Source organism: Lentinula edodes (genome assembly GCF_021015755.1).
Source record: "Lentinula edodes strain Le(Bin) 0899 ss11 chromosome Unknown C8R40scaffold_38, whole genome shotgun sequence".
NCBI lineage: Eukaryota > Fungi > Basidiomycota > Agaricomycetes > Agaricales > Omphalotaceae > Lentinula > Lentinula edodes.
Window position 1 is genome coordinate 165996 of NW_025764344.1, and position 25634 is coordinate 191629.

The 25634-nt window shown below is 46.1% G+C and overlaps 11 protein-coding genes across 11 annotated transcripts; 6 read left to right on the plus strand and 5 right to left on the minus strand.

Moving 5' to 3' along the window:
* Positions 1-7: 7 nt before the first annotated feature.
* On the minus strand, positions 8-1101 carry C8R40DRAFT_1055034 (putative short-chain oxidoreductase; the record flags this gene model as incomplete). Its single annotated transcript, XM_046224970.1, has 5 exons — positions 8-259; positions 320-438; positions 497-678; positions 733-798; positions 854-1101. The coding sequence occupies 5 exons, from the start codon at positions 1099-1101 to the stop codon at positions 8-10; spliced, it is 867 nt and encodes a 288-aa protein (XP_046082389.1).
* A 1042-nt stretch (positions 1102-2143) lies between these two features.
* On the plus strand, positions 2144-3024 carry C8R40DRAFT_1174718 (uncharacterized protein; the record flags this gene model as incomplete). Its single annotated transcript, XM_046232220.1, has 5 exons — positions 2144-2335; positions 2412-2558; positions 2623-2664; positions 2719-2914; positions 2978-3024. 5 exons carry the CDS (start codon positions 2144-2146, stop codon positions 3022-3024), a joined length of 624 nt encoding a protein of 207 aa, XP_046082390.1.
* A 1557-nt stretch (positions 3025-4581) lies between these two features.
* On the minus strand, positions 4582-6661 carry C8R40DRAFT_1007264 (S-adenosyl-L-methionine-dependent methyltransferase; the record flags this gene model as incomplete). Its single annotated transcript, XM_046222814.1, has 9 exons — positions 4582-4716; positions 4770-5051; positions 5166-5389; positions 5451-5571; positions 5743-5866; positions 5923-5976; positions 6031-6154; positions 6234-6363; positions 6494-6661. Coding segments are annotated over 9 exons (1362 nt in total), but the record flags the coding sequence as incomplete, so codon positions are not given.
* A 785-nt stretch (positions 6662-7446) lies between these two features.
* Positions 7447-10721, minus strand: C8R40DRAFT_1162734 (urea transporter; the record flags this gene model as incomplete). Its single annotated transcript, XM_046230275.1, has 19 exons — positions 7447-7503; positions 7557-7745; positions 7803-8069; positions 8124-8200; positions 8316-8331; positions 8395-8568; positions 8694-8771; positions 8822-8878; positions 8944-9193; positions 9255-9529; positions 9595-9628; positions 9681-9757; positions 9815-9902; positions 9953-10056; positions 10115-10176; positions 10249-10279; positions 10328-10348; positions 10398-10546; positions 10679-10721. 19 exons carry the CDS (start codon positions 10719-10721, stop codon positions 7447-7449), a joined length of 2049 nt encoding a protein of 682 aa, XP_046082392.1.
* A 371-nt stretch (positions 10722-11092) lies between these two features.
* Positions 11093-11687, plus strand: C8R40DRAFT_1162735 (APG12-domain-containing protein; the record flags this gene model as incomplete). The annotated part of the gene is made up of 5 exons (XM_046230276.1): positions 11093-11207; positions 11257-11393; positions 11461-11523; positions 11584-11621; positions 11666-11687. 5 exons carry the CDS (start codon positions 11093-11095, stop codon positions 11685-11687), a joined length of 375 nt encoding a protein of 124 aa, XP_046082393.1.
* A 253-nt stretch (positions 11688-11940) lies between these two features.
* On the plus strand, positions 11941-12942 carry C8R40DRAFT_564646 (uncharacterized protein). The gene is made up of 2 exons (XM_046235473.1): positions 11941-12760; positions 12808-12942. Exons 1-2 carry the CDS (start codon positions 12044-12046, stop codon positions 12844-12846), a joined length of 756 nt encoding a protein of 251 aa, XP_046082394.1. The 5' UTR covers positions 11941-12043; the 3' UTR covers positions 12847-12942.
* Positions 12943-13858: 916 nt separating this feature from the next.
* Positions 13859-15076, minus strand: C8R40DRAFT_1072599 (uncharacterized protein; the record flags this gene model as incomplete). The annotated part of the gene is made up of 9 exons (XM_046226480.1): positions 13859-13909; positions 13995-14097; positions 14212-14216; positions 14261-14308; positions 14382-14536; positions 14567-14711; positions 14782-14805; positions 14848-14863; positions 14949-15076. 9 exons carry the CDS (start codon positions 15074-15076, stop codon positions 13859-13861), a joined length of 675 nt encoding a protein of 224 aa, XP_046082395.1.
* A 1252-nt stretch (positions 15077-16328) lies between these two features.
* Positions 16329-16724, minus strand: C8R40DRAFT_1027535 (uncharacterized protein; the record flags this gene model as incomplete). Its single annotated transcript, XM_046223100.1, has 3 exons — positions 16329-16415; positions 16482-16574; positions 16623-16724. Coding segments are annotated over 3 exons (282 nt in total), but the record flags the coding sequence as incomplete, so codon positions are not given.
* A 1036-nt stretch (positions 16725-17760) lies between these two features.
* Positions 17761-18628, plus strand: C8R40DRAFT_1072602 (uncharacterized protein; the record flags this gene model as incomplete). The annotated part of the gene is made up of 3 exons (XM_046226481.1): positions 17761-18276; positions 18328-18420; positions 18473-18628. 3 exons carry the CDS (start codon positions 17761-17763, stop codon positions 18626-18628), a joined length of 765 nt encoding a protein of 254 aa, XP_046082397.1.
* Positions 18629-20012: 1384 nt separating this feature from the next.
* C8R40DRAFT_1054839 (uncharacterized protein) lies at positions 20013-20498 on the plus strand (the record flags this gene model as incomplete). The annotated part of the gene is made up of 2 exons (XM_046224954.1): positions 20013-20380; positions 20435-20498. Coding segments are annotated over 2 exons (432 nt in total), but the record flags the coding sequence as incomplete, so codon positions are not given.
* A 591-nt stretch (positions 20499-21089) lies between these two features.
* Positions 21090-22574, plus strand: C8R40DRAFT_1055015 (WD40-repeat-containing domain protein; the record flags this gene model as incomplete). The annotated part of the gene is made up of 6 exons (XM_046224969.1): positions 21090-21180; positions 21229-21428; positions 21488-21756; positions 21811-21873; positions 21928-22201; positions 22257-22574. The coding sequence occupies 6 exons, from the start codon at positions 21090-21092 to the stop codon at positions 22572-22574; spliced, it is 1215 nt and encodes a 404-aa protein (XP_046082399.1).
* Positions 22575-25634: the final 3060 nt, after the last annotated feature.

Here is a 25634-nt window from a genome sequence, read left to right on the forward strand (position 1 = left end):
AAGTTATTCAAACGTCCTTATCAGCATCAACTCCCATCCCCAACTCCTTCCACTTCTCGAATTCGCTCCTCCGCTGATTAAGGTACTCGTCAGCCGAATTTACCGCGTCATTACCAAGAGGGAACATAACGGGAAGCTCATCGTGGGTCAAAACGACATCTAAGATGCGCTTTGCAACTTTTTGAACGTCGTTAGGCTCATGGCCATGCAAAGTACGAACTTGTTCATGAAACGCGCGTACGTTAGCGTAGTCAGGAATCTATGAAAATCTCAATCTCGATTATATAGCAAAAAAATGATGACTGACAGGGTTTTTGACGGTATTTTCAACAGTGCTCAAGTTTGATCCTAGTAATTCAGTACGAGTAAACCCAAGGGATACACCCATGACTTTGATTTTCAACGGAGCTAGTTCATGAGCCCATACTTGTGTAATACCTGAATTCACCACACAGTTGAGTAAGTGCAGGCATGAAACCCGCTGCACAACACTCACTATCAAGAGCCGCCTTTGTTGCGGTATAAGAACCTGATCCTGGTGTTGAAACATATGGCATCATCGAGCTGATGTTAATAATGGTCCCCGAACGGCGGGCTCGAAAATGCGGCAAAAACACGTTTGCAACATTGAGGCTTCCAAAAAAGTTTGTTTTGAATATACCGAGTGTTTGATCTGACCTACAGCGGGATACTTTACATGAGTAGAACTTGTATCTCACTTGCAACACTCACGACACTTCTTCTAATGCTCCCGCGAGGGGATATCCAGCATTGTTTATCAGGATGTCTACTTGACCGCTGAACACAGCATATCATTAGTTGCTTTTCATATGAAATAGGACTCGATACGCACAACACTTTTAATGCTTTGTTCGCAAAGTCCTCCAGCTGAGACATGGAAGCGGTCACATCTAGAGTTGATACGGTGATATTTGGAGCCCGGAGGTTTTCGATTGTAGAAATCTTTCGAGCAGTGGCTATGACGCGAAGTCCCTGAGAAGCTGCTTCGAGGACAAGAGCGCGACCAAGGCCTGTGGAGCAGCCTGTGATAAGGACAACAGGAGAGTTCGAGTAGACCTCATCGACGGATGAATCAGCCATAGTGTTTATCAAGTAAGGGCAAATTCAATTGTCGGAGAATGTCCTTTTTGACCTTTAGTCAGGCAGGGGCTTTTTCTGTTTAATACTTGGGATTAGTTGGCAGGCAAAATACCATACAGAACATTTGTCAATATAGAGAGGAGGAGAATCTGGAGAAAGAATCTACACGAGGAATGCGACAGCTAAAATGGATGTCTTGATTAACGGACTCCCTTACTGCTTCATCGATAACTTGAATAAGACACAGAAGAGCACAGAGGTCGTATATTTGCCGAAATATGGCTCCCACACTGACCAATATCATGCAAACATCGCTTGAGATTAAATGCTGTTCCATGTGGAGAAACATTCCCAAAATCTCTTCAAAGCCGTTGATAGCTTGGTCTCGTCCCTCAAGGAAATGCAGCAAGCGATATGAAAGCAGACCAAATCTACCTGAGGTTGATGCCTCGTGGACCGAAATTTTGACGATGATGAGATAATACCCATGTTGATCTGACAGTGACCGTGATACTGAGCTGAAAAACTTAACATACCATTTCTCCTCATCATTATTCTCATGACAACTCTTCGTTTCGAGGATAAATCCAGCCCCTGCACAGCTCAGCGCTCTGTATGTGTGTGCGATGTGGACTCTGGACCGTAGCATTCTTAAATCGTCATAGTCACAATCTTAGCAAGTGATAGCAGGTGAAATGGAACGTCAGAAGTCTGAACAATCATTGTATGTAGAGCTCACCGACTCTCACCGAGCTCCTCCGGCAACATTTTTGCTACCCTCAAGACCCCTCTTAAGACCAAAGTGGGACCCATTACGGAGAAGCACTATCGCGGTTCTCTATTCTCTAACATAGCTAGCCGTCTTGTAGTTCACGAAAAGAGCCGAATAAATAAGCTCTATTTTGAGGTACTATCGTTCATGTCACGTGTGAGAGTTTCACGTGCCGTGGCGTTTACTGTGACACTTGCTTTGACCTGCTCCGACTGTTAGATTTGCACTCGAAGTCGTCCATAATACTCCATAATCTGCCGATACTCTCAAATGGTTAACTACACTGTCGGGCAACTAGCCTACCTCAAAATTTTCTTCCATGCTGCCAAACACCCTCATTTGCAAGTAAACGGCGTACTCCTAGGGAAGAAAGTTTCTGGGACAGTGGAAATTGTCGACGCTGTGCCGCTATTACACCACTGGACAAGTCTTAGTCCGATGATGGAAATTGGCTTGGATCTTGTGAGTATGATCTCCCCTGTGTACATAAATCCTAACTTTCCACATTCAAAGAAATATCTGATATTCACGCGTTCAGGCAGGGAAACACGCTGAAAGCCTGGAATTGCAACTCGTGGGATATTATCAAGCATCTGAGAGGCTGGACGATACTGCGCTGGCTCCGGTCGGAGAGAAGGTTGCAAGTAAAGTAAAGGAGGGCTTCGCGGATGCTGTCGCTTTCGTGGTACGTTTTTACTTCGCCATGAGCATAACCAAGCAATGTGACTGATGCTTGTTCATTAATTTAGATCGACGGCGAGAAAATAGGCTCAGACGATGCTGCGCTAATTGTACGCCTTTTCGCAGGACTCCAGTGGAATACCTGATCTCATATTTCCGAATAGCCTTTTATCGCTCAATTGCCCTCATCATCATGGCGGCCTTACGCAGAACCAGGATCTGCAGCGCCTTTCACTTCAGGTTCTTTGTTTTCGTTATCATCGCCCGACATTCCCGCTCGCGCTGTCGCCTTGGTTCGAGATCAACAACTGCAACGCAAGTTCGGTGATTTCGACGACCATCTTGAGAATGTAACGATCGGTGAGTCGTTGATGGACTCTCCTAAAAGACTGTGACTTTTCATCCTGATTTGCTTTTTCCCAGATTGGTTACGCAACAGAGCAGCCATGCCGTCTGATATTCAGCAATGATACTATATTGGACCACGTTCAGAGACATGGAATGAAGTATTTTGGAATGTTTATCACAAGTATGTTTACAATTTCTCATGAAGCTCATTTCGTATTGAGACCGGAACATTTCTGTGGAGAATAAACGATATCTACAAATTATATATAGCTGGAGACAGGAGTTGAGATGAAGGTATCCTGGGACCTGATGCATGATGAACGATGTTCATTGAGACGTATGTACCGAGTTAGAATCATGGCAATTCCGGAATAACAATTCAGAGGCGAAAATCAATAATGTAAGTAATAAGTAAACGGAAGGCGATTCGAAAATTAAACAAAACATGCAAGCTGAGCAGGATCTAGGCATACAGCAACTCAACGAAGTGTGAAAAGAATTTTTGACAATTCCCGGATCGTTGGAGCGAGGTAGAGTAAGGCAGTTCAAACAGAGACCTAACTTGAATATTGGCGATTCAGAGCAGACATCGATGGTTTCCGACTCGGTGTACTCCTCAAGCTTTCTATGCGCGCAGCAGCTGCCAATACGCTTCCCCCTGGTAATGATTCCTCTATTGACTCTGAATCATTTCCGTCATCAGAAGCAGGATCCAAGCTTAGCTCATCTCCAAACTTCAAAGGACCTGTCCTTACCCGTCCATCAACACCACGGTTGGTCAACTCGCTCAGCTCCAAAGTCCGCATAAGCGTGTTCCCTCTTCCGCCTAGGGTTGATGGCAGTCCTCCAATACTGCGAACACTATTGTCAACCCGCTTTTTTGGAATTGCGCTAGGGGACAGCGTAACGTAGGATCGACGGTGCGTAAGATTCGGTGAGGCTGGCGTGGGAGATCGAAGAGATTGACCGGGAGAGTTGAGGCGAGAGAATACTGGCGAGGCAGGTGATAGCGGCATTTGTGACGGGGCTGGAGATGCACGATCGGATGATCGTAGAAGAAAATTCGTTGGAAGAGGCGGAGGAGGCTCTTTGGATATACTAGCCTGGTTGGAAAGATTCGCCAATGATGCGCGTCTGCTCAGGGGTAAGGAACTTCCCGGAATGCGGGGAGATTGCGATGGCTGATGTGGGGCAGGCGACAAGGAAGGTTGCTGTGATGAATAAATTTGGTTTAGCTGAGCGTGAGATATTCGACGCTTCAGTGGAGAGTGTGGTACAGGCGGTGGAGGTGGACGAGGAGAAGAAATATTGCGTGGAACAGGAGAAGGAGATTGGGGAACCACTGAAAGGGGGGATGGTCTCTTCTTCTTGGCCGATCCAGCAGCAGGTAGGATCGAAGGCTTCATCGGCGGTCGGGTCAAGACACTGGTACTTGGTCTTCTCAGAGCCCCTCGAATTCCACCACCAAATTTCGCTCGAGCTTCCTCGTACGAAGGTAAATCCATCCTAGATCCGAAGGTTGGTGTCCCACACCTCGAGCTGGCCCTGCCCATTTCTCTAACATCGAGTAGCGCCTCATCATGAGGATCGACTGCACTTCCACCCATGTAATTCGAGTTAGGAATGTCAAAGAATGCCGAACCGCTTCCAGCTCTTGCTCGTCGTTGAATTGGAATCTCAATAGGAATGGCAACGATGTGTCCGAAAAGTGAGCCAGGTGCTTTGGTGACTTTGGTGACCTTCCATCCTGCAGAGTGTGCGAGGGACACGATTTCTCTGAGAGTTCGTTCCTGACCATTAAACATACATTGCATCTATGTGTCACATCTTTAAGCATGATTCGCGACCGATAAAGACAAATACTCACTGTCATATCCATCCAATATCCATTTGCGCTTGCTTTACCAAGATTGGGAAGCAGAGGAGCCGGAGCCAACATCGTTTCAGCTCCTTGAATTTCTGTCAGGCCCGTCTCGTCTTTGTCTTGGGCCGACCCGAAATTGTCCGCACACGCAAGCGGGAGAACAAAATCCGCAATGAGAAGCTTAGTATCAGGCATAGCAGCCTCTCGTAACCGAAGAAGAATTCGTTGTGCGAACGCATCAGGCCAATCATGGAGAACAACACGCAGAAGGAACACAGCGGCATTCTTGACGGGTTGAGGCAAGAAAAAGTCATGCACTGTGAACATACGCATCAGATAAAATGTCAATGTTATCATCTAAATATGGACGATAGGTGCCTTACCTTGGAACCGAGCAACTCCAGAATCCACTAATTCCGGACATTTATCTTTCCATGCCTTCTCACCCATGTCAACTACCACTTCACGATCTTGAATGATGAATTTTAAGCCAGGTGCATCCTCGTCTGATGAAATATCTCTTCCATCGCTGTATGCATGCGCTAGAAGCATACTGGTCGAGCCTATGCCCCCTCCGACATCTACGATAACACTCCCCTTTGGTAAAGATTGCCAGTCAAAACCTGAAAGAATCCGATGCGTTAGTCAAATTTCATTCACAAAGAGATAAGAAACAAGTTGCACCGTTTAGAACAGCTCCTGGAACCTCCCATGATGCCGTACCAGTCATGGCCTTCCCGAATCTCTCCAATCTAAAGCGATTCGGGTTCGCGAGAGGTTCGCGAGGTTTGTTGGTGGGGCTACCCTTGCCACTATACATGTCGGCAGCCTTCCCAATGCTCGAGGTTCCCCGTTTGTGGTTTATACTCCCGTTTCCTGGAATCACTACTCCAGGAATGAGATCCACGCCTCGGCCGGGCCCGTTGACTTGTTTTCCATCGATGCCCTCACCCTCGAGCCAGCCAAAGAACCCAACACCTTCGCAACCAAACGCGTGGTTGAAAGGTGCCCTTGTCGGCTCTCGTCCATTCTTGTGTTTTTGCGGAGATAGAAAGTATGTTTCTGTGAGAAATCCAGCGGATTTGAACAATTCGTCCGTGCTAGAAAAAGAGATTAGTCCATTTTACGATCAAAGATAAATTCTCATGGAACGTACCACATCCCAAAGAAAGCTGAGACACCGTTGGTATCGCTGTACTTAGTTTCCGGACTATACGGGTGGCAAATGAGCAATGCCCTCATCTCAAAGAGACTGAGAACTTACTTTCGCATCAGTTTTTCAAATGGTTTTTTTGTGTCGAGAATCGAGGAGAGTCGGTTGTTGGCAAAAACATTAGGGCTGACTTCGCGAAGGATATGGTGGGTCGCCAGTAATCGAAGGATATGTGCTTTGGGGATTCATATGAGCGTCGTACAACAGAAAACCACGCGTGACTACGCCATCAGGAACAAGAACTCAAAACGTACCGAGTTTGTTTTTGTCGACACCATTCTTCTCAGCGATCACTTTTACGTGTAAGCCATCCGGACCTGCTTCGCGAAGAATTTCAACCGTATGTGAGGCTTCAAGTAACCTCAAACACGAAGGCAAATGAAACTAAGTATCGGAGAAGTATCAGTATTGGCAGAACCGATGACAGTGAAAACATAAGACGGGAAGAAAATTTGAGTTAAAATGATCTAGGCAAGAGAGAATGGGATTCAAGATACGAGAAAGAGACGCGTACACCCATGCCAGCATCACAGAGCGTTAGGAACGGTATCTGCACCGTTGCGCTCATCTGTCCTGCCGCAGCCACTATTCTGTTAACCGCTGATATTACCACAGGATGAGAGGTGAGGTTTTCCGAGGGCGAATTAGGATCAAATGGAAGGTCGAGAGAAGGGAAGTCGAGAGTGCTGAGCGGCGTAGTTGAACGATCTTGGGACGATGGTTGACTCTGGAAATAGCTTGAAATCAAAGGAGAAGGCGGGGGTGAAGCATATGCGTGTCCTTGCGCGGAATTTGAGGATTTATGCGTCGGTGAACGGGCTGTCGACGCTGTCGAAGGCGTTCCAGGCGTCGAAGTCCTCGAATTATGCGAAGAGTTTCCAGCTTCAGCATATATTCTCTCTACGTCGTCAAGAGCATCTCCGATGAGAGCGTGCAGAGCTCTGAGGACAGCAAAAGTCATTGCTGAGGACAGAAGGTAAGTTGATAAAATGGAAGATGGTGGTCGTAGAACGAATCAGGACCGAGTCGAATATCTGCAGGGATTGGGCTGAGGAATTGATGGTAAGTGTTCCCTTTATAGACATCCAAGTCTGCCTAAATTGGGACTCTTAGATGCCTGATTTGATGCTTCGAACTTGTCATTGGTCAACCTTCAAGCTTGTCAATCGCGGTCTGACCGCCAAATTTTCACAATCTCTTTTCATTCGGTTAGATCTCCGACGTAAAAAGAGGCACACAGCTACAAGAGATTGAGAACAAACCATTGGCGCTTACAGTTGTACGAATTAACCGATTTAGTATTATTAATAACAGCTTTGACCGACCGTACTTCCGGCTCCGTGGACCTTCGACTCCGACCTACTTGCCACAGGATGAGCCCATAGAGGTCATCAACGTCAAAATTGAAACGTACAACAGTATAAAATTGAGGATTTTCCTTCGTTACGAATACAGTAATGTCAGTACCTAGGCTTGTGAAGTAAATGGCGGTACATATTTTCCACTTCCTTTTACGAAAATATCCTACAGAACGAGGCTATGAGCTGAGAACATTAAGCCAGTAGCAAGCGGCGAACCTTTATGATTCCTGCTCCTATCTGATGCAACGCCTCCCGACTTTCCCAAAGAGGATACAGGACCACCGAGAAGGCAGACATAAACGTCCATATCAATCCTATAATGACCCAAGCCGACAATCCTCCTACGCCGTATATTGTCTGCGCAAAGAAGAGTGGTAGAGGGATGAGTATGATCAGAACCAGGAGCTATATTAACAATCAGGAGGGCAAATCACTAAGAATCGTGAAAGCCTGTCTGCGCACCAAGCCCAGAGAAGACCATGCAGCAAACCTGAAGGCTGACTTAAGCTTAACAGGATCCAGTTCTTCTTGCTCCTCCGTCGCAATCGTCGAGTCAATGACAGACGGTGACGCCGCCTCCTCACTTTCTCTAATTTCTTCTTTCCTCTCGAAATCTTCAGCCTCGGTTTTACCTTCTTGTTTCATTTCCTCCGACTTAACAGGATTGGGATTGGTTGCCGAAGGATTGTTGATGGCTCTAGTAATGTCGAAATCAAAGTCATCAGGCCACTAAGGAAGGATAAGAGATCCCAGTCTAGACCGAGACAAATTGGTTTCGCTCACAATCAACGAAGTAACCGTAGCAATTATTCCACCAACACCGATCGACGCCAAATTACCAGCGAGCATAGGGAAATTTTCTGTAAGCAAATAAGCGATCAGTATACGCGGTTACGCCGAGGAGGACAACGGCCAAAAGCAGAGGCAGGGACATGTCGACAGAAATATCAAAACGCCGTAGATACGACAGTAGACGTTCACCTCCTGTAGTCTTGAAACCAAAGCAGAGTGAGCACAGCCCCTTCATGGAAGATTAAGGAAACAGTAAACGTACTGTGACGTTGATGACGCCTGCATAGAGCGTACTCGTCGTTACCAACCACGCCAGTAAACCAGCAAAAAAACCAGCAATTGAGGCGATTATACATCCCCACTTGTTAGCTTTACTCCATGTGATACAAAGTGCAATGGGAACGACCCCGGAGCCTAGAATTACACCCATGAATGTCTGGAAGAGGACAAAGGAGGACAATCTAATGAGTACATAGTCATGGTACGAGAATAAGGAAAAGTGATGGAGGCTACAATCAACGGCGTTTCGGAAAGAAGAGTCACCGTTGGAGAAAGACTTACGTATAACCAGCCCATCGATACGCCAATATAGAAGAAGATTAGGCCTGCAAGCGCCATGACAAGACCATAAAGGCCAACCTGTTCATGTTAAAGAGAGGGAAAGCGAATGAGAATTCACCAGGACCAACCATGTAATGTCCCACTTGCAAAAGTTGACTATCCGTGGCATTAGGCTTGATATATTTCTGGAAAACGACAAGCACAGTCAACGCGCGCCTAGCAGCCTTCTGCGGTACCGCATAATCCGTACCTTGAACACATCATATGTTAACAAGCTGCTGACAGCAATTAATTCTGCTGAAGTGGCACTCGTCACAGCAAGGAACAAGAGCACCAGGAGAGCCGCGGCCCCGGCTTGACCCATGAGCGCGGCTGCAGCTGCAGCGGCGGGAAGCCCCGCAGACACATCTGCCGCGGAGAGCGGTCTCATATCCGGGTCTCCTCGCAATGCGACCGCTGACAATCCGAGGGTGGTGGCGAATGTGAACGGGATGGCAAACCTGGATGGACACATGTAGAGATAATGTCAGTCCGTTCATGATATGGTAACGGGGAATGTACCAAGCTAATCCCCCTACAAGATACGCTTTGACTGTGGTTTCAGGCCGGCTTGCAATCGCTCTTTGCCAGTAGGCCTGGTCTTGAAAAACGGTGGCAAAGTTTCCGATGATGTTAATGACACCGAATATGAGCCCGTCCTTAGATCTCATGGTGAGATAGGACCCGTGCGCATTTCCGGGGACGGGGGTAGCACCGGCTGCTGCAGTGAGTAGTTCATGCATACGCCTTGTGCTACCAATTTTGGGACTTGTGGTATAAACCGTGAAGACGAAGGTCTATGAAAACCAATTTTGGATTAGTGATTCAGAAACGACTATATATATAGAGGATTGCCACGAACGAGGATGATTGCGAAGAGAACAGTCGTATGAGTACTTGAAACAAGTCAGATTCGCCTACTGATTGCACTTTTGGAAAAGGACGCACTAGTCGCATAACAACGTAGACCGCATTCCACCGACAATCACATAGATCACTACTCCAAGAGGAATGAGGAAACATGCCTTCAGGAAACTCAGTCTCTCACGGCTAAAGTGTTAAACTTTCATACAGTTACTTACGGCGAGGGTATCCATCCCAGTAAGGTCAGTAACAGTAGCACTTCCTCCAAGAATTAGCATCGAGCTGACTATGATGTTGGTAGCAAGACTATTGATATATGGGTTTCATGAACTTTCTGAAGTTCAATAATCACTGACCCGAAGAACATGAAGATCAAATGAGCTGTCTTTCCCCATCTGGTACCGACGATCTCGAGCCATGTGTGTGCATATGGAGCGTTCAACTTGAGCTTTGCCGCAAGCTAGGCGAAAAGTAGGATATGTGAGGAATTCTGAGCCCTTTTCATAAATTCTACATACCATTGCGAACAAAAGTACTTGTATAGTAGCGCCTGCTCCGTACCACCAAGGACCACTAATTCCTATATATTTGGATAAAAGGCAAACGGTGGATTAAGTATAACTCGCAGGCTATTGAAAAGAAATTCTCTTGCCATATTTATACGCAACGGCACTGCTTTGAAGCTGGATACATCTTTTAACACACGTTTTTGTGTTCAGAATGATGCTCACCAAAGTTGCTGCCCAAGTCCACTACATGCTTGAATTAATCGAGAGAAGTGATCAGGTAGAATCAACTTACCGCAGAAACTATGCCCGAAGCAATCAATCCAGGTTTGACACTCCTAGAAGCGCTACTAAACTCCTCCGAACTCTTCGGCGAAAACGCCGTATATCGTGCTTGTATCGTTGTCAGAAGTAACATGAAAGCACTAAAAAACAGGCCTATCCCTGTGCGCATCCTCCTCATTAATAACGCACAGCTCGAGAAGGGGTTGGAGGTTAGCATACCGACAACTATATCGACGCATTATCAAGTTAGTCTCTCGTGATTTAAGTAGATTTCTGGATACTCGCCAACACCATAACCTGCACCTTGAGGTAACACATTACCGGGAGAAGACATTCTGCAAGAGGGCCAAAACGCTCAGTGTCGTGCTTATATAGTAAGAGCTTCGTGAGGTGTGATAAGAAGGAGGGTCCAAGGACGTCTTATCTCAAGCTGGAGCTTTCATAAATTATTATACTGTAAGATAAGGAAATGAATTCAAGTTGATTCAGAAGGTCAAAGTTTCCCAGAGCCCGATTTTGAAGATAAGGACGAGACTTGTCGATATTTGACGCGAAAACTGGCATTCTATTCGGTGAAGTAGGAAAGGTTCGTTGGCTGAAGCGCATTACTCGCTCATGAAATGAAGTAGGTTATAAAAATTTCAGGGTGAGCTGAGGGTGAGAAGAAACAAATTAGACGCTGGTAGTTGCCGCCAACGCTCAACCATGACCGACAGCGCAGACCGTTCACTACCTTCATGGGCATCTCCAGAAATTTCAGAAACCAATGAAGAGGCATTGAAAGCCCTTCAAACATACAAGAAGAAGGATGCGGATAAAGGTCTATGCGATGTATCACCCTGTAGTGCCATTCCTGACTTTCGACTCAGTTATCGTTCGTTTCAAAGCGGTTGGAAATGCCCCAATAATGAAACAAAACTTTTTCAAAATTACAGCTTCGAACCGATTCCAAGCTGTGATTCAGTTTCTACGAAAGGAATTAGGATATAAGGGCTCGGAACCTCTAGTATGTTCATTCGGTTCTTTCGCTTCCGACAAGCACTCGAATACTCAATATCGATGCCTATGCCCAGCACACATATATCAATCTCGCATTCTCGCCTGCACCAGACGATACTGTTGCGAATTTGTTCAAAGTATGTTCAGTTAGATGTTTGGCAAGAGTCTTACACTGACTCTAATCGTTCGCGATCTAGTCTTTTCAGACGGATAATCATCTCATTGTGAATTATAGGTACGATTGTGCACCTGCTTACAATCTTTTCTAATTTTGAACAGCACAACAGCCGCTTGGGGTTAATCATTCTGTTTATCTCCCTGGTCTTGACAGAAATGTACTACTCTACTGTATCCCTCCATAATAAATCCGCAATTTGCTTTTGGTCAAAATTCGAGGACCACACGACCCTTCCACTATGCTTTGTTCATTTTGATCTACCAAGCCGATGAAACCCTCCCGTATCACTACCGGGAAGACCGCATCATTATCATTCACATACTTTGGGGAATACAAGAGAATCCGGAAGATGTGGTGATTCTGTAATATCGAGTGATTCAAGTTTGTGGGCTGGCCCCAATTGTTTTTTTACCCTTACTGATACACTGCGCAGGTGCTATAAAACACGCCTGAAAACTTCGGATGATTCACAGATCGGAATGCCTGTGCCAGATACATTTGACGCCTTTGTGCCTTCGAATTTTGCAGACCTCTTTGCTACGGCCGAGATCCCACCCTACATTGGCTTAACAGAGCTCAGGGAACTGGAACGCAACGTCGTGAACAAATTCCAACCCTCCTATCTGCACGCCCAGAAGCTTTGCTCCAAGATGATTTTGGATCATTCTCTTCGTTGCTACTACCTCGCTCTTGCCATTCTTCAGAGCTTTCCATCTAAAACACCGTCTATCCCTCAAATTTCCCGAGACGAGCTCATTGAAAGAGTGTATCTGGCCTGCATTTTGCATGACCTCGGCCTTAGTTCGCACGAGGAAGCAATTGCCCATCCCACTCGCGACATGACGTTCGAAATCCACGGCGGGATTTTGGCTTACGAACATTTACGAGCAGAATACGCGCCCGACCTCCACCTCAACAATTCCCAAATTGCCGATGTTGCGCAGAGCATCATGCTTCACACAGTTTCATTCCAGACAGGCATGTCTTCAGCTGCGGGCATGTTATTGTACGTTTCTGCCTTTATTGATGTGGTTGGCTACGATGCTGCACCTCCGAACACAAAGGAACGCGCGATTACTTATGACACCGTGCGAGAAATCGAGGAAGCGTTCCCTCTAGACGGTATGTCGCTCAGATTTGGTGGGCAGATTCAAGAAATGTTGGACGCGAAGCCGAATTGTCTAGTCAGTCACTCAGTAAGTCTTTTCCTACAATTATGTTATGTTACTAATAGTTGTTGTAGCCAAATCTTTTAAAACAAATTTCTGAGAGAACTACGTAGATAATCGTGCAGCTCTCGTGGACTTATAAATACTGAAATTTTTTCCAACCAATTACTAACTCATGTTCTGTGTGAATAAACTTGCTCATCTTCCTGGCATCTTCAATAACATCACATTCAGGCGCTGTGTCATCTGTGTGCCCCAGACCGTCAATGACACTGCGGTTGCACATAAGATATTCATAGGAAATTCATTGAGCAACTTCATGTAAATAAAGATAAGATTTTTCTACATTTTTATCACCAGATTTAGTATATCTATTGCAGTTGAATGGTGAAATGTAATATTTGATCACTTTCCATGTAAATTCCCCGCAGTTATGACATGAATATTGATTCATTTTGTGCGATGGAAGTGAATGACCTTATTGCTCCCAAAAGATTAACTATATCGGGGGAAAATTGAAATGAAATTGATAATGTCTTTTTGTAAAGATAGCTCGAGATAATGATAAGCTATATTTGGTGAAATTGATAAGCTTTTACCTTGCCCTTTGTCCGAAATAAAGACCGACTATTGACGAAGAAAAAGAAAACAGACGTTCGGAGGGCATTTACCAGGAGCAGGTCGGGAAACGGTCAGGGGATAGTCAGACATCGAAGAGACGCCAATTACCACGCCGTAGTGCCCAAGCAACGAGCCGTTGATCGATGGAGTCAACGCCTGAGTTGTCGCCATACCAAAGCTTCGCAGCAAGATCGCAGGTTACTGTTGAGGTTGACGTAGGCCGTGATAGATAACATGTTAAGAAGATGAATGCATTATAGCCACTAGCAACGAGAATGACTCAATATGCAGCTCACCTTTTCTGTAGTCCTACGGTAGAATATATATCGACAGAGAAGGCATGGTCCCGCTATCTAGTCTAGATGGTATATAGAAACAACAACATTTACGCCAAGTCTATAAGTGCATCATCAGTAAGATGGCATACATTTAAATCTAGGAATCTGTATACTCATCTGGACAGACCCGTCAACTGCTTATTTGACCGTTCGAATACTATAGATCTCAGAAATTGTAAAGCTGCATCACAGCAACAATTTCACAGTTCGATACATACTACGAACCACAATTATAGGTATGAATTCTTCTACTAAGAAGATCGTAAGTCAATCAGAACGCAATTTCAAAGAATCTGGAATACCTTTAACAAGTTGCGGCCCTCCAAAGCGTTGGCCAGACGATCGTCCTCCAAACATATTTCCAATGGCCAGCGAAAGAAAACTTCTCGATGTGCACTCGGCAACCTGATTTGAAGCCATCTCGTAAGTAACCAAATGACAGAAGAAGTTTGCCATACACGATCGACAGTAAAGTCGGGGACGATCAACGCATTGAATCTCCAACAGGATATGGCTCACGGATTCTAGAGCAGGTTCAGTTTAGCAGAATGATCTTTGGAGCACTCACCCGCTTGACGTCGATTCGCGACCCGAACTGGAGGAAATCAGATCCTATCTAGACAAGGACAATGCGTGTCCCACTGTTCCTTGCGCCGCACAAAACTATATGACATCCCGATTTTCCATACCTCTTCTCGATCGACGTAAGCGTATAACCAGCCGGGACCATCCGCAGGAGAGACGGTTTGCAAAGTTCGTTGGCAAAAGATTTTTGGTAATCTGGCAGGAGATGGACGGGGCATGAACGAGAGACTGAGCGGAACAAAAGCGAAGAAGATTTCAGCTATAAGGCAAGGATAAAATGATCACATACTGATTTCTAGTTGGTGCACGTTTGCGAGAATCGTAAGGTGAATCACGAATCCAATGAGACGGACTAGGCGAGTGTCTGAGTGCAATGTAGAGACGTTGAATGAAGTAGATACAGTCGTGTAAGCAATATATAGTTCGATAGCAGACTAACAAAATAGGATGAAGGATGAAGGTAAGACTCGCACAAATTTCGAAATGTAGAAATATCTAGCTTACAGCTTGTACGGTCAAGCCGACGTACTGATATCCCGAATGAGATTCACTATATCCACTGGCACTTACACTCAATAGCCATGAGCTTGAGTTAATAAAAGCGGAGCAGCAACGATGCTCATGTGAATATGCAGAGAGCAATCTGCCTGCACCACCAGTGCATGGAGCACCTAGCTTTTACCAAGTTGTGAACGAGCTTGTAGGGATCATGAAGCAATTCATGTACGACGCCCCAGCAGACACCCTGAGCGGGACGGACTATTGGAAGGAACAGTTTAAGATTTTCAAGGTTACACATCAGTGATCTTAAAGCACTCACCTGTCTCTCTGGCAGTCTATACAATGTCTCATTAATTCAGAATTCCAGGGACACCAGTTTTCGAAACTAATATTGACGACTTTCGCTCGAGTCTCGCTGACAGATATTTGCACAGAATACACTTGAATTTGGAAGAAAAGTCCGTGTATATTGTTGAGAAAGCCGTCCGAGAGATTACCATTGACGGCTGTTTGATCTATGAGAGCACGAGAAACGAGAGGTAACTTGGCAAACGGAACCCGGGAGGGCAACCTGGATGATAAAGACAGTTTGGATAGCAAGCTGATGCGTCAGAGTTGAAGATGAGGAGGGAGGCATGAATTGTTCGTGGAGATACATTTAACCGTATGGAAATGTTTCGAAAAGATACTGTGTGTCGTGGCTTGATACATATTCCACTCGAAAAAACTAAACGTGTAGATTAAGAAGCATGGATGACGGAATACGGACCGATGATCAGACGCTGACTGGCTCTGGCTTACACGTGGTTATCCCGGAGTTCCGGCTCGGTCCCAACTTTGAATTTCTCGTTCTGAGTGTTAAGGAGCTCGGGGACGACCAATCAAGCAGAATTCCTGTGCGGTGGGTTCTTCTCAAGTGCATTACATATTTGTCCTTGAATTTTTCAATGTCTACTAACAGTCTACATGGAAAGATAATCAAAGAATCTCATGAATTCGTACGTCAACAGAGGAGTGGCTGCTACAGGGGGCTTAGTCTGTCATTGCCCCAGAAATGCTCCTCAATCAGGCCAAGTAAGTCGGTGAGTTACGATTTTGTTACTCTGATATCTTCAAGATAACAGTACGAAATACTCGCACATGTGGACAGCGCAGATTCCCTGTTTGGAGTGGTCTCGAAGACCTTGACAGCAATAAGTCAGATCGGAATGGGTACCTGAGAGACGAAAGGGGGAAAGATAAACAGGATTTGGATTTGGATTTCCCTCGACCGCTCAATATCGTGTACACAAGAGTCGGGTAGTCCAGGGTAGGTAGTTTCATCTTATACAATACAATATTCTGTCTATTGACGCATCGTCTCAGAAATTTCCCCTCACTTACGAAAATCTAGAACCATGTTACGACCAGAAATTTACATTACAGACTATAATCTATTGCCCTTGCCTGCGTGCCTCCTTTTCAGCTTGTGCAAGGCGCTGCCGAACTTCCTTAACCTCTTTTCGAGCGCTGACAGCTTCATCTCGAAGTGATATTTTTTGCAGCGCTTGCTTGCGGTACTTCAGATGACATCTGATGAAATCATCCACCGCCCAATGATCGCGATAGTCATCAAGAAATTGGAATTTTTTTACAGCCTGAAATAAAATAGAAAGCGATTGAGGCACATTGTCCAGAGTGAATGTGGTTCGGAACATGCTCACCATCGATCGTACCTCCTCTACCTTTGACGCAAGTTGTCTGGTGAGAGGTTCCGTGCAATCCAGGTGAGCTTGAACGAGTTTATCGATGTAAGCCTAGTAAATATATCAATACAGACACGACATAAGAACATTTCCACGAACCTTCACTTTATCGAAACGATCCGTTGACCATTTGAGTTCCACCCGTAAATTATAACCCCCCCGCCCAGGTCTACTAACTTCACCCCGGGGCTTCGGAATTTTGCCCAAGGCAGAGTCAACATCTTCAAGCTCCTCCTCATCTGCGTCGCCTGATCCAGGCGTTACTACTTCTGACCCAGGCGTTACTGCTTCTAGGCACTGTGTCGCGTTGGAACTGTGGGCAACATTGATGTCTGCAACGTGAGAGACCTTTTCAGGTGTTATCTTCTGGACTTGCCCGTTTCTAGTCAAAATGATACGGGGCTGAGAGGTGCGGTTTGGCTGAGAGGCCGGCGATCTGTGAACACTGGTACGAGGGTGGACAAGCGGAGATGAAGAGGGAGGAGCGATGCGTCCCTCGATTAGAGTAGACGTATAAGGGGATGGAGAGGAATAAAATGTAGGATCTGGGGATGGGGATCGATTAGGCGACGTTCGCCGAGCCACTCGCTGAAGTTCAGGATTCAGGATACGACGGTCAATTGATTTAGACTGTACGGGTGATGTATGTAGTAGCTCGACACGATCGTGGTACTTTGAATTCGTTTGAGTGGTGTAAATGTGTCGAGTTTGGCGAGATACATCCATGGCGAACGATGGGATGAGAGTAACAATTTCTTATTCAACTTCCGGAGAATATTTATGAGTTATGACATCGACAAAGAGCCTTGACGTGAACAAAGGGAATGCCCCTGTGATTCCCCGTCGTTCAAAGAAAAAAGGACCGTTGTTGTTTAAATACAATCAATGCTTGTTTCAGATAATCACTGATTGTTTACAATCATCATCATACGTTATAGTTTTCGGCCTGTAAGAAACATGCTGGCCTGTCTATGTGCAGTATCATTCAAACGATATTCATCGATGAATTCAGGCAGGCGAATCATTCATGTCGTCGACAAGGGCAAACGACGTCCTTCATCTCCTTTCTGCTTTGAGTACAATGAGTTCCGCTTGAATCCAAGCGATCAAATATCTGTGTTAACACAACGTACCGAAGATACACCTTTGTGTAAGCCCTTTACTGTTATCTTCTACCTAGGGAAATGCATATATAGAGAGAGAGCTAAATTTGAGACATCACTACTTGCGGCTCCTCATGAACTCAAATCAACCCGACGCCCCTGCGTTTATTCGCAAACCTCCTTACGATCACATTGAACTTCGCTCCTCCATCATTACAAAGCCTGTTTCCGCTGATCGTCGCATTCTCAGCTCTCCGGGTGCTAGCAGAACTCCTCGATCGACTGTCCGGGTATCCCCTTACCGTTATTGTCGACCGCTGTCGCCAGATCCCAGCTTTCAGCCAGCTTCTTTAACTGCATTGGACACCTCTAACGACATTTCCCCCACCCCTGTTACTCAATCTGAGAATTTGCCAATGTTGAACCCGACAATTTCTCAGCCCCGGATTGTCACAGCCCGAATCACGACCAGTGATGCTTCGAATGAGAGTCGGCCTCAGGAGTTACTGGCCCACGACGATTCCGGAGACGAATTCGAGACAGAAGATAAGATTCCGAAACCCTCCGGTGAAGTTGGACAACCTACTCGGGGAGGGTATAACTTGCGCATCAAACTAGGATGGGCGGACGACAGGTTTGACGACGTCGAGGTCCTTATGTTGATCTACTTATGCGATATCTGCTCAAAGTCATCTGCATAGAAATTCATCAATGAAATTGTTGGAAGAAAGCTGGATGCCACACAAATTTTCGATCAACAACCTCTCTCAGACATCAAGGAACTCGGTGACATAGTGAGCCCTCGTATACTTTGTTTCCTGATCTAATTCCTGATATATCTTGCAGGCCGTCAGAAGATATCCGTTTCTCAATGAGTATCGTGGTAATTGGGTGGTTCATGATTTCGTCAAATGCAATTTGAAGCATCGCAAGAGAATTCTCGCAAAGCCTGCAGCTGGTCTTGGAAAAGGGAAAAATAGCTTACATAGATCAGATAGATAAGATAGCTGCTTTACAGCCTGTAACCAGGAAATGAATAGGCGGGCGCCTGGCACCGTCCTGAACTTTCTTCCCCCATCGTCTTTTCACTTATTACAGCAAGCTCCACCTGAGCTCAATACTAGTATAACAAATCTGAATATCGCGAAAATACTTATATCGTCGAATTTGGGTTGAAGCAGATAAGCTGCTCACTATGCAGCCTTAGATTTGGACAGTCGGTTTCCACCCAAAATCTCTCACGTCACTATCGAGTCGTCTCACCATATATATTTATTGGGGTTCGACCGTTGACGAATTCGTGGATCACCTACTTTATGGCTGGGACATTTGCGGAAAGAGATATGAATGGTACGAATGCCGAAATTTGCTTTGTTTATTCCACTATTGAACGCTGAGCATCGAGTTCATCTCCCGAAGAACTGATTGCGAGATATTTTGACGATTCAACCAGTTCAGAAGCCTTACGATTCATATCAAAGGATGGTGACACAAAAGTTATTCCACAAGTGAGTACCTATCGTACTTTTTCTTATCTTCTTTCCCTGGCTTACCGGATGTAGCCCTTGTAGCCTCGGTTTACCAGGGGCACCTGCGCGAGAAGCCAACGTGAAGGGCAAGGTTCGAACGCACTCAAAAGGATTTCACGGCTGCCCTTCAAGATGCGCAGGTGTGTCATTGTACTATGATATCTATCGTTTGCCGTCCACCGTGCTAATGAACTCTCATGTCTTTAAGAGCCAATTTATAGATCTTGGGGAAGCGAACATGTAAAACGGATGTTAGTGTTATTCGGAGACGACAATCTGTATACACCATTCAAGGATTAGTTGGGTGATTTCGACGAAATTCAACAGGGGCATTGTTTTCTTCACGCGTTCCTCGACGGAACCTTGTCGGTTAACCTATTCAACCACCTTAACCTCATAGCTTTGTACGTCCTGCCATATGCATATGCTTGTAGCCCGCACAAGGGTTTTTTACATCCTATAAGAAGTTGATGGTAGAAAACGTCGAAATTGTGAGTGTTTTCTATCCACATATGGTGTTCAAAGCAATGAGCCAGATTTCTTCTCATTCAATTTTCAATAGAAACCGATTGTCGTCCGAAAGGGCATGATGCATCGGCGATCTCTTTTCATATCAGTACAAAGAAATTCTTTGTGACTACTTTCACAGGCAGATACCTTTGTTTGTTGCTGGTAGATATAATCAGCACCCGGGATGTGCCAATCCCCTCCATCCAGAATTCAAGATACGAAGTCCTCATCCCATCTCGATTTCTGCTAGCGCAATGGGGATGAATCAAGTGCCTATTCTTTCCAATACCGGAGTGAGTCTGTTGAGCTGTCAATAATTCTTCACTTAAGCTTTTCAGATCATTATACGCAGTGTTCGCGCACGTATATACCGCGCAAATGACTCGAATTCGGCACCAATACGAGTGTTCTACCGCGAGGATTCTTTTCGATTAGAGAGAGGAAGATTTGTTCTCGCATCTACGGAATTACCACATCCCCAAGCTCAGCCTTACATACACGATTCCATCGTGAAAGTTGTTCACCGCGGCAAACAGTACAAATTTCGAGTATTCTACAAACGACACAAATTACTTCCTACGAACCAAGCGATTCTCCAACTAGCCGGTGCTCCGATGGATGGAGATGTCTTAGTTGTTGCCTGTGGCACAAAGGTCGGCATCAGAAATTTTGGAGGCAGGCTGGAGATACGCGCAGCAGACAAGGCTGTAAAAAGGTTCATTTCATACTTGACCCGTTTCACTGTCGAGAATATCTAACATTAAATCAGGTTTGCCCAACACATAGCACCCTTCAGGACAAGACGAACCTTCCCAGCATCAGTATCCTTATGATAGTAATGAAAACGCATTCACCTGTACATGTATAGCTTCCCTATCATATTTTACCGTAACATTGAATTACACTACAGCGATTACTTTACTGTATTTTACTTATGTATCTAAGTGCCCTCGTTCTGTCTCTCATGCAACTAAGAGTCTTTGGGTTATTATTGTCTTTTGTGAGTTCACGACCATGTTAAAAATCGATTTGAATCTACAGATACAGCGCTATGAAGGCTACCTGCTCATCGAGCGCTCATCTTTTGCTTAGTTTATTGCGGCGCCCTGTAAACGGGCTTGAGAAGACTGGGGAAAAACAGCGGCGGAAACCGGCAACAATGTTGCTTTGTCCTTCTCCTTTTGAATTTGAACGTTTGAATGCCCCTTGGACTGGAACACGTATGAATTTCCTTTGAACTTGAACATTTGAATTCCCTTTGAACTTGAATGCTTGATTGAGCCATATTCCGTTATGACTCGCTTTCATTCATCGATGCAGGGAAGGGTCTTTTGATCCGGTGAGCACAATGTCTGATTCATTTGGCAGCATTCATATAGCTTAGCCACCTCCAATTCCTTGCTCTCACTTTCCTCGCCTTCGTCATGTACCAACATCTCATCACCTTACAGGACTCTCGAGATGCTGTTATCTGTCTTTCGTTTTCTCCCCAGGCCAAATTTATTGCAGCTGCAGGTAGGTGATTATTGCCAGCTTATGATTGTCAGACCCATCTCTCCACAGGTTACGGCGGTGTGACCGTTTGGGATCTAGAATCGTTCGATCCTATACCCATACCAAATAACATCTATAACCCGCGTAATCCTGACAATGTCTACTCGGCCTGTGCTTGGCTGCATTTTGAACAGGCAGATAGATATTTTCTCATTGTAGGGTCACAGGAGGGCACAGTGTCTATCATGCAGCTGGAAGCAAATGACGAGGTGTGCAATTCAAATATTTGTTATGCTACATCCACTGATTAAAAGTTTTATGTTTTCAGGCCTTTCATACCACTGTTCGGGTGGTTCCTGAACCTTCAGGTTTTCAGGTCCTTTCGATTGACGTGTATCACACCGAAATCGAAATAGGAAAACTCGCTCGTATCGCAGTCGCAACTGCTGATAATCGAACCACGGTCTATACTCTATCTTCATCCGGGGTTTTTCGGGAAATATTTTCAGCCACCGTCGAAGATTTTTCACTCATTGCTGCAAGGTTCTGTAAGAAGACTGCAGATATCTATGTTTTCGAACTAAATGGTGGCACAATGTAAGTCGCTTAGTTTATAACGAATACCTTGAATGATTCTTATTGGCTTACCAGAATGAGACTCGATTACAAAACCGGGGACGTCAAGTCAAATCAGAAATATGGACCTGACCCCATGTGCGAATTTCTCCATTTTGCTCCTCAGAATGCCTTTACTGAGGTCTACTGTAGGGGAACTGTATGCATTGACGACTCGAGTAATTTCTTTGTAGCCTGCACCGGCGCGGACTTCCAGATGTTACGCCTTGACACAATTGAGCACATCCAAACTTTCTCAGGTCCAGACCCTGTGGTTCGCTTCCCTAAGGTTGCCACATTTTCCGAAGATGGTGCTGTCTTGATTGGAGGTACGGACAGGGGGCATGCTATGGTTTTCGATGTTCAGAGCGGTGCCAAGGTTCAACCGCTCAAATATGCAAAGGGAGGTTTAGTCCAACCTGTTGCTGTGAGTATTCCGCTAAATGTTCAACTACCATGCGTTGTTCCTGAATCAGTTTTAGGCATGTACGTCCAAGAAAGGATTCCTAGCTGCTATCGCCGGATCGACTATGGAAACTTCAGCCGAGGTCGTGATTTATCAAAAGAATCATCTCCCCCCTTCCACTCCGAAGTCTAACGATAACACGAAAGCGAGCCTCTACCGTTCTTTCATGAATAGAGGCTCCATACAGTTTATCTTTGTCATGTTAGGGATATCGTTGATGCTCAATGGGCTTTATTCTTTGGCCCTTACCTACACTCCTGTGGTATGTTTTTCCAGGTTCCTTGATTTCGCCCACTCCATAATGTCTTCATTGTCCAGGTCCAGTCTATGTTAGAAGCCAAATCTGCGACGTCAGGATCTCAGAGAACTATCAAAGTTCACACAGATTTTGCCCCTACATACAATCGTCGTGATACTAATAGTCCTAATAGTATCTCTGATGCATACACTATCATAGAGTCTCGGTACGCTCCGGAGCATCTGAATGCCCTGGACTAGTTTTGCCCATTTCATAGCAGTATCTTTCTGTCCCTGTTTCTACATCTCCATATGTCGCTCGATTTCTGTACAAGTTGATATTGATACAAATACAACTTTTTCTCTGTCGTTACCTTGGTGTTGTCCGACATATGGGAGTAGATGGGAGTAGATGGGAGTTCAAACGCGTTCAATGTTCAGGTTCAAGATGAGCGCTAATATTGCAAGCTTGATTCTTCACTCATCGCACGTACATAAGTTGTGCCAATATTGGACTCTCACTACACGTACACGTCAAGACGGCACCATCCTTCTAAATTTTCTCCTACGGTATAACGAATCATGGGGTGCACAAAGAGGAGTCCTTAGTGTTCTACGGTCACAACGCGTGTTTTACCTATTGTGAGTATGCATACTTTGGTCGCACCTGAAGAACTTATGTCGTACCTCTATAGGTACGAATATGTCAAGAATTGACATCGGCCTATCACTGCAAGAAATGAAACACCTCAACGCGCGTCTACGACTGTCATGCCCTGCCCCAAAAGCTCCCCTAGTCACTCTCCTAGACATCCCAGAACAGCGTATCAGCTCCCTTACACCTCCCAAATAACCTCCCACAAACCTCCATGAACCACGGAACCCTAACTAACCTCCCCACCAACGCTAACCTCCATCTGAAGCGGCAGCTCCGCGATTCGCGTACGCCGCCGGACAATCCCCTATCAATTTAGCCTCATGGGTTCCGCACTTCACGCCAACCCCATTAGATGCTCGTTTATTACAATGTCCCGTTACTATTCAGCCCACCTATATAAGTATCCTCTGTAACATAAACGTCCCTAGCTTGGTATATTTTGAACACACACCCTTTACATAGGTCCAGTCCCTGTCCCTTTGTACCTGCTACCTATACGGAATTCTCTCTACTCTCTGTCTCTCTACTTCTGTTTCTCTCTACTACTGTCTATCGTCTCTCTGATCGTCTATACGATCGAATATACGCTTTTACTTCAAGTCTAAGCCTTCCGAGTGAGTCTCCGAGCTCCCTCGAACATTACTAAAGCTCCCCAACGCCTACCCGCTTGGTGAGCTACCCTTCCCCAAACCTCCCAGAGCTCCCTAGCTACTTCGTAAGCTTCGGGACCTCAGTCTAGGTAACGTCGAAGCTACCCCTCACGTCGAACTACGTATTGCTTCTCCGTTACCACCTCCCACACTCGAGGACGACCATCCTCAACCCCAGCCCCCAGGGACCTACCCTCCCTGGCGTATCCCTTCTCGGGAGCTTACACCCTCGAGCCCCAGTTGCATAAACTACCTACTCGATCCTATATTGACGTTCTAGCGAGTACAACTCCTACTACGCAATATCGTACGGTCCCGCACTCTTCCTGAACCTCCCTACGCATTAGGGACCTCCCTGGACCTCCTAGGAACCCCACAAGGGTCACCATCTCGTCGTTCCAACCACTACTAGGTCATTCCCGTCCTCGGTCGCGGTTCTCGTAGCTCCCTTCGAGCTCCAGCCTGCTCCTAGCACGCTACAACATAAACCTTCGCATACCAAAACCTACCCTAAGACCCATTTTGACCCAGGTCTTACATTATACCAAGCTCTCCCGTCACCGAACGGACTCGTCGCGACGAAATGTCGGCGACGTCAACGGAACGACCTTCTAGTTCCAAGACCGAATCAAAGAAACAAAAGAGCGCCTTATCTCGTGGAAACACGACACAAGCTCAGAAATCGAACCAGGCTGCTAGCTCCACTGTCATCACGGTGGCAGCTGGTCAACGCCTGATGTCCATCCCAGAACAGTCGTTCGGGGATGAAACCGCCAGCAACATCCGGACCCCAGAGGGACGTCAACCGGAGGTTCAGGGGCCCCCTCCAGTGGAACCTGGGATGGGACCACCACAACGGAGGTTTACCTCCATGGGTTACGCCCAACCTGCCAGTAGTCCCATGGGAGGTTTCGCATACTCCCCTACCTGGGGAACAAGAGGACCTCCCCCTGGACCGATACCGCAGCTAGACATGGAGTCAGCTTCGAACGCGGGTAGAAGAGTCAGCGGCCAAGTAGCCGCTATCGAAAGGATACAAGGGGGGAGTACTGACCCTCTCACAGTACGACAACAGGAGAAACTTCCAGAGAGGAGGGTATCCCCTGCAGTATCCGAACAATCTCGGACGTCATCCCGGAGGTTACCAACACCTCCAGTACAGTCCCTTAACCTTCCTCCTCCGAGACGAGGAAGTTCACTCGCCAGTCTCCTGAAGAGCCCAGCTATGAATACGCCCAACTGGGAGCGTACGCACGCAATACACCATAGCAGGACCAACTTCCCCGTACAACCCTTGTCCGAAATGACATTGCGTCTGGAAGACGTCACTCGAATTCAGGAGTGTATCCCGGAAGATGTAGCTATGGTCCTAAGGGAGGTATTGGAGTCAATGGGGATCGAAGTATTGGGAGACGGTCTCGAATTCTCAGACCTACGAGTACAGTTCCTAACAGTGGGAACTCAATTGGAGATAGACCTCCCAGAGAAGGCCCAGCAGTGGCTGATGACCCCCGCGAATCGATCAGATTTTCTCTGGCTGTACAACGTCCTGTTGGACCCAGAGAGGATGTTGGAACTGTTAGAGGCAGAGGCACGTTACGGACGATCGTTCCGAAACTCGAGGGGAATACTTCCCCTCCTCCCTCATACCCATGGAAGGGAGAAGGAATTCTGTGGCGAAGCAGGGCTACGTATATTGTACCGAGCCTCTAACTACAGATCAGGAGCTGTACGGTTTGAACCTCCCCCTTCGAGGGTGAACATACCGAACTACCAGGCGATCCAAATACTTCGGAACGCAAACCTAGCGGAAGCAGCAGCTAAAATCGATGAGGAAAGTAACGAGGAT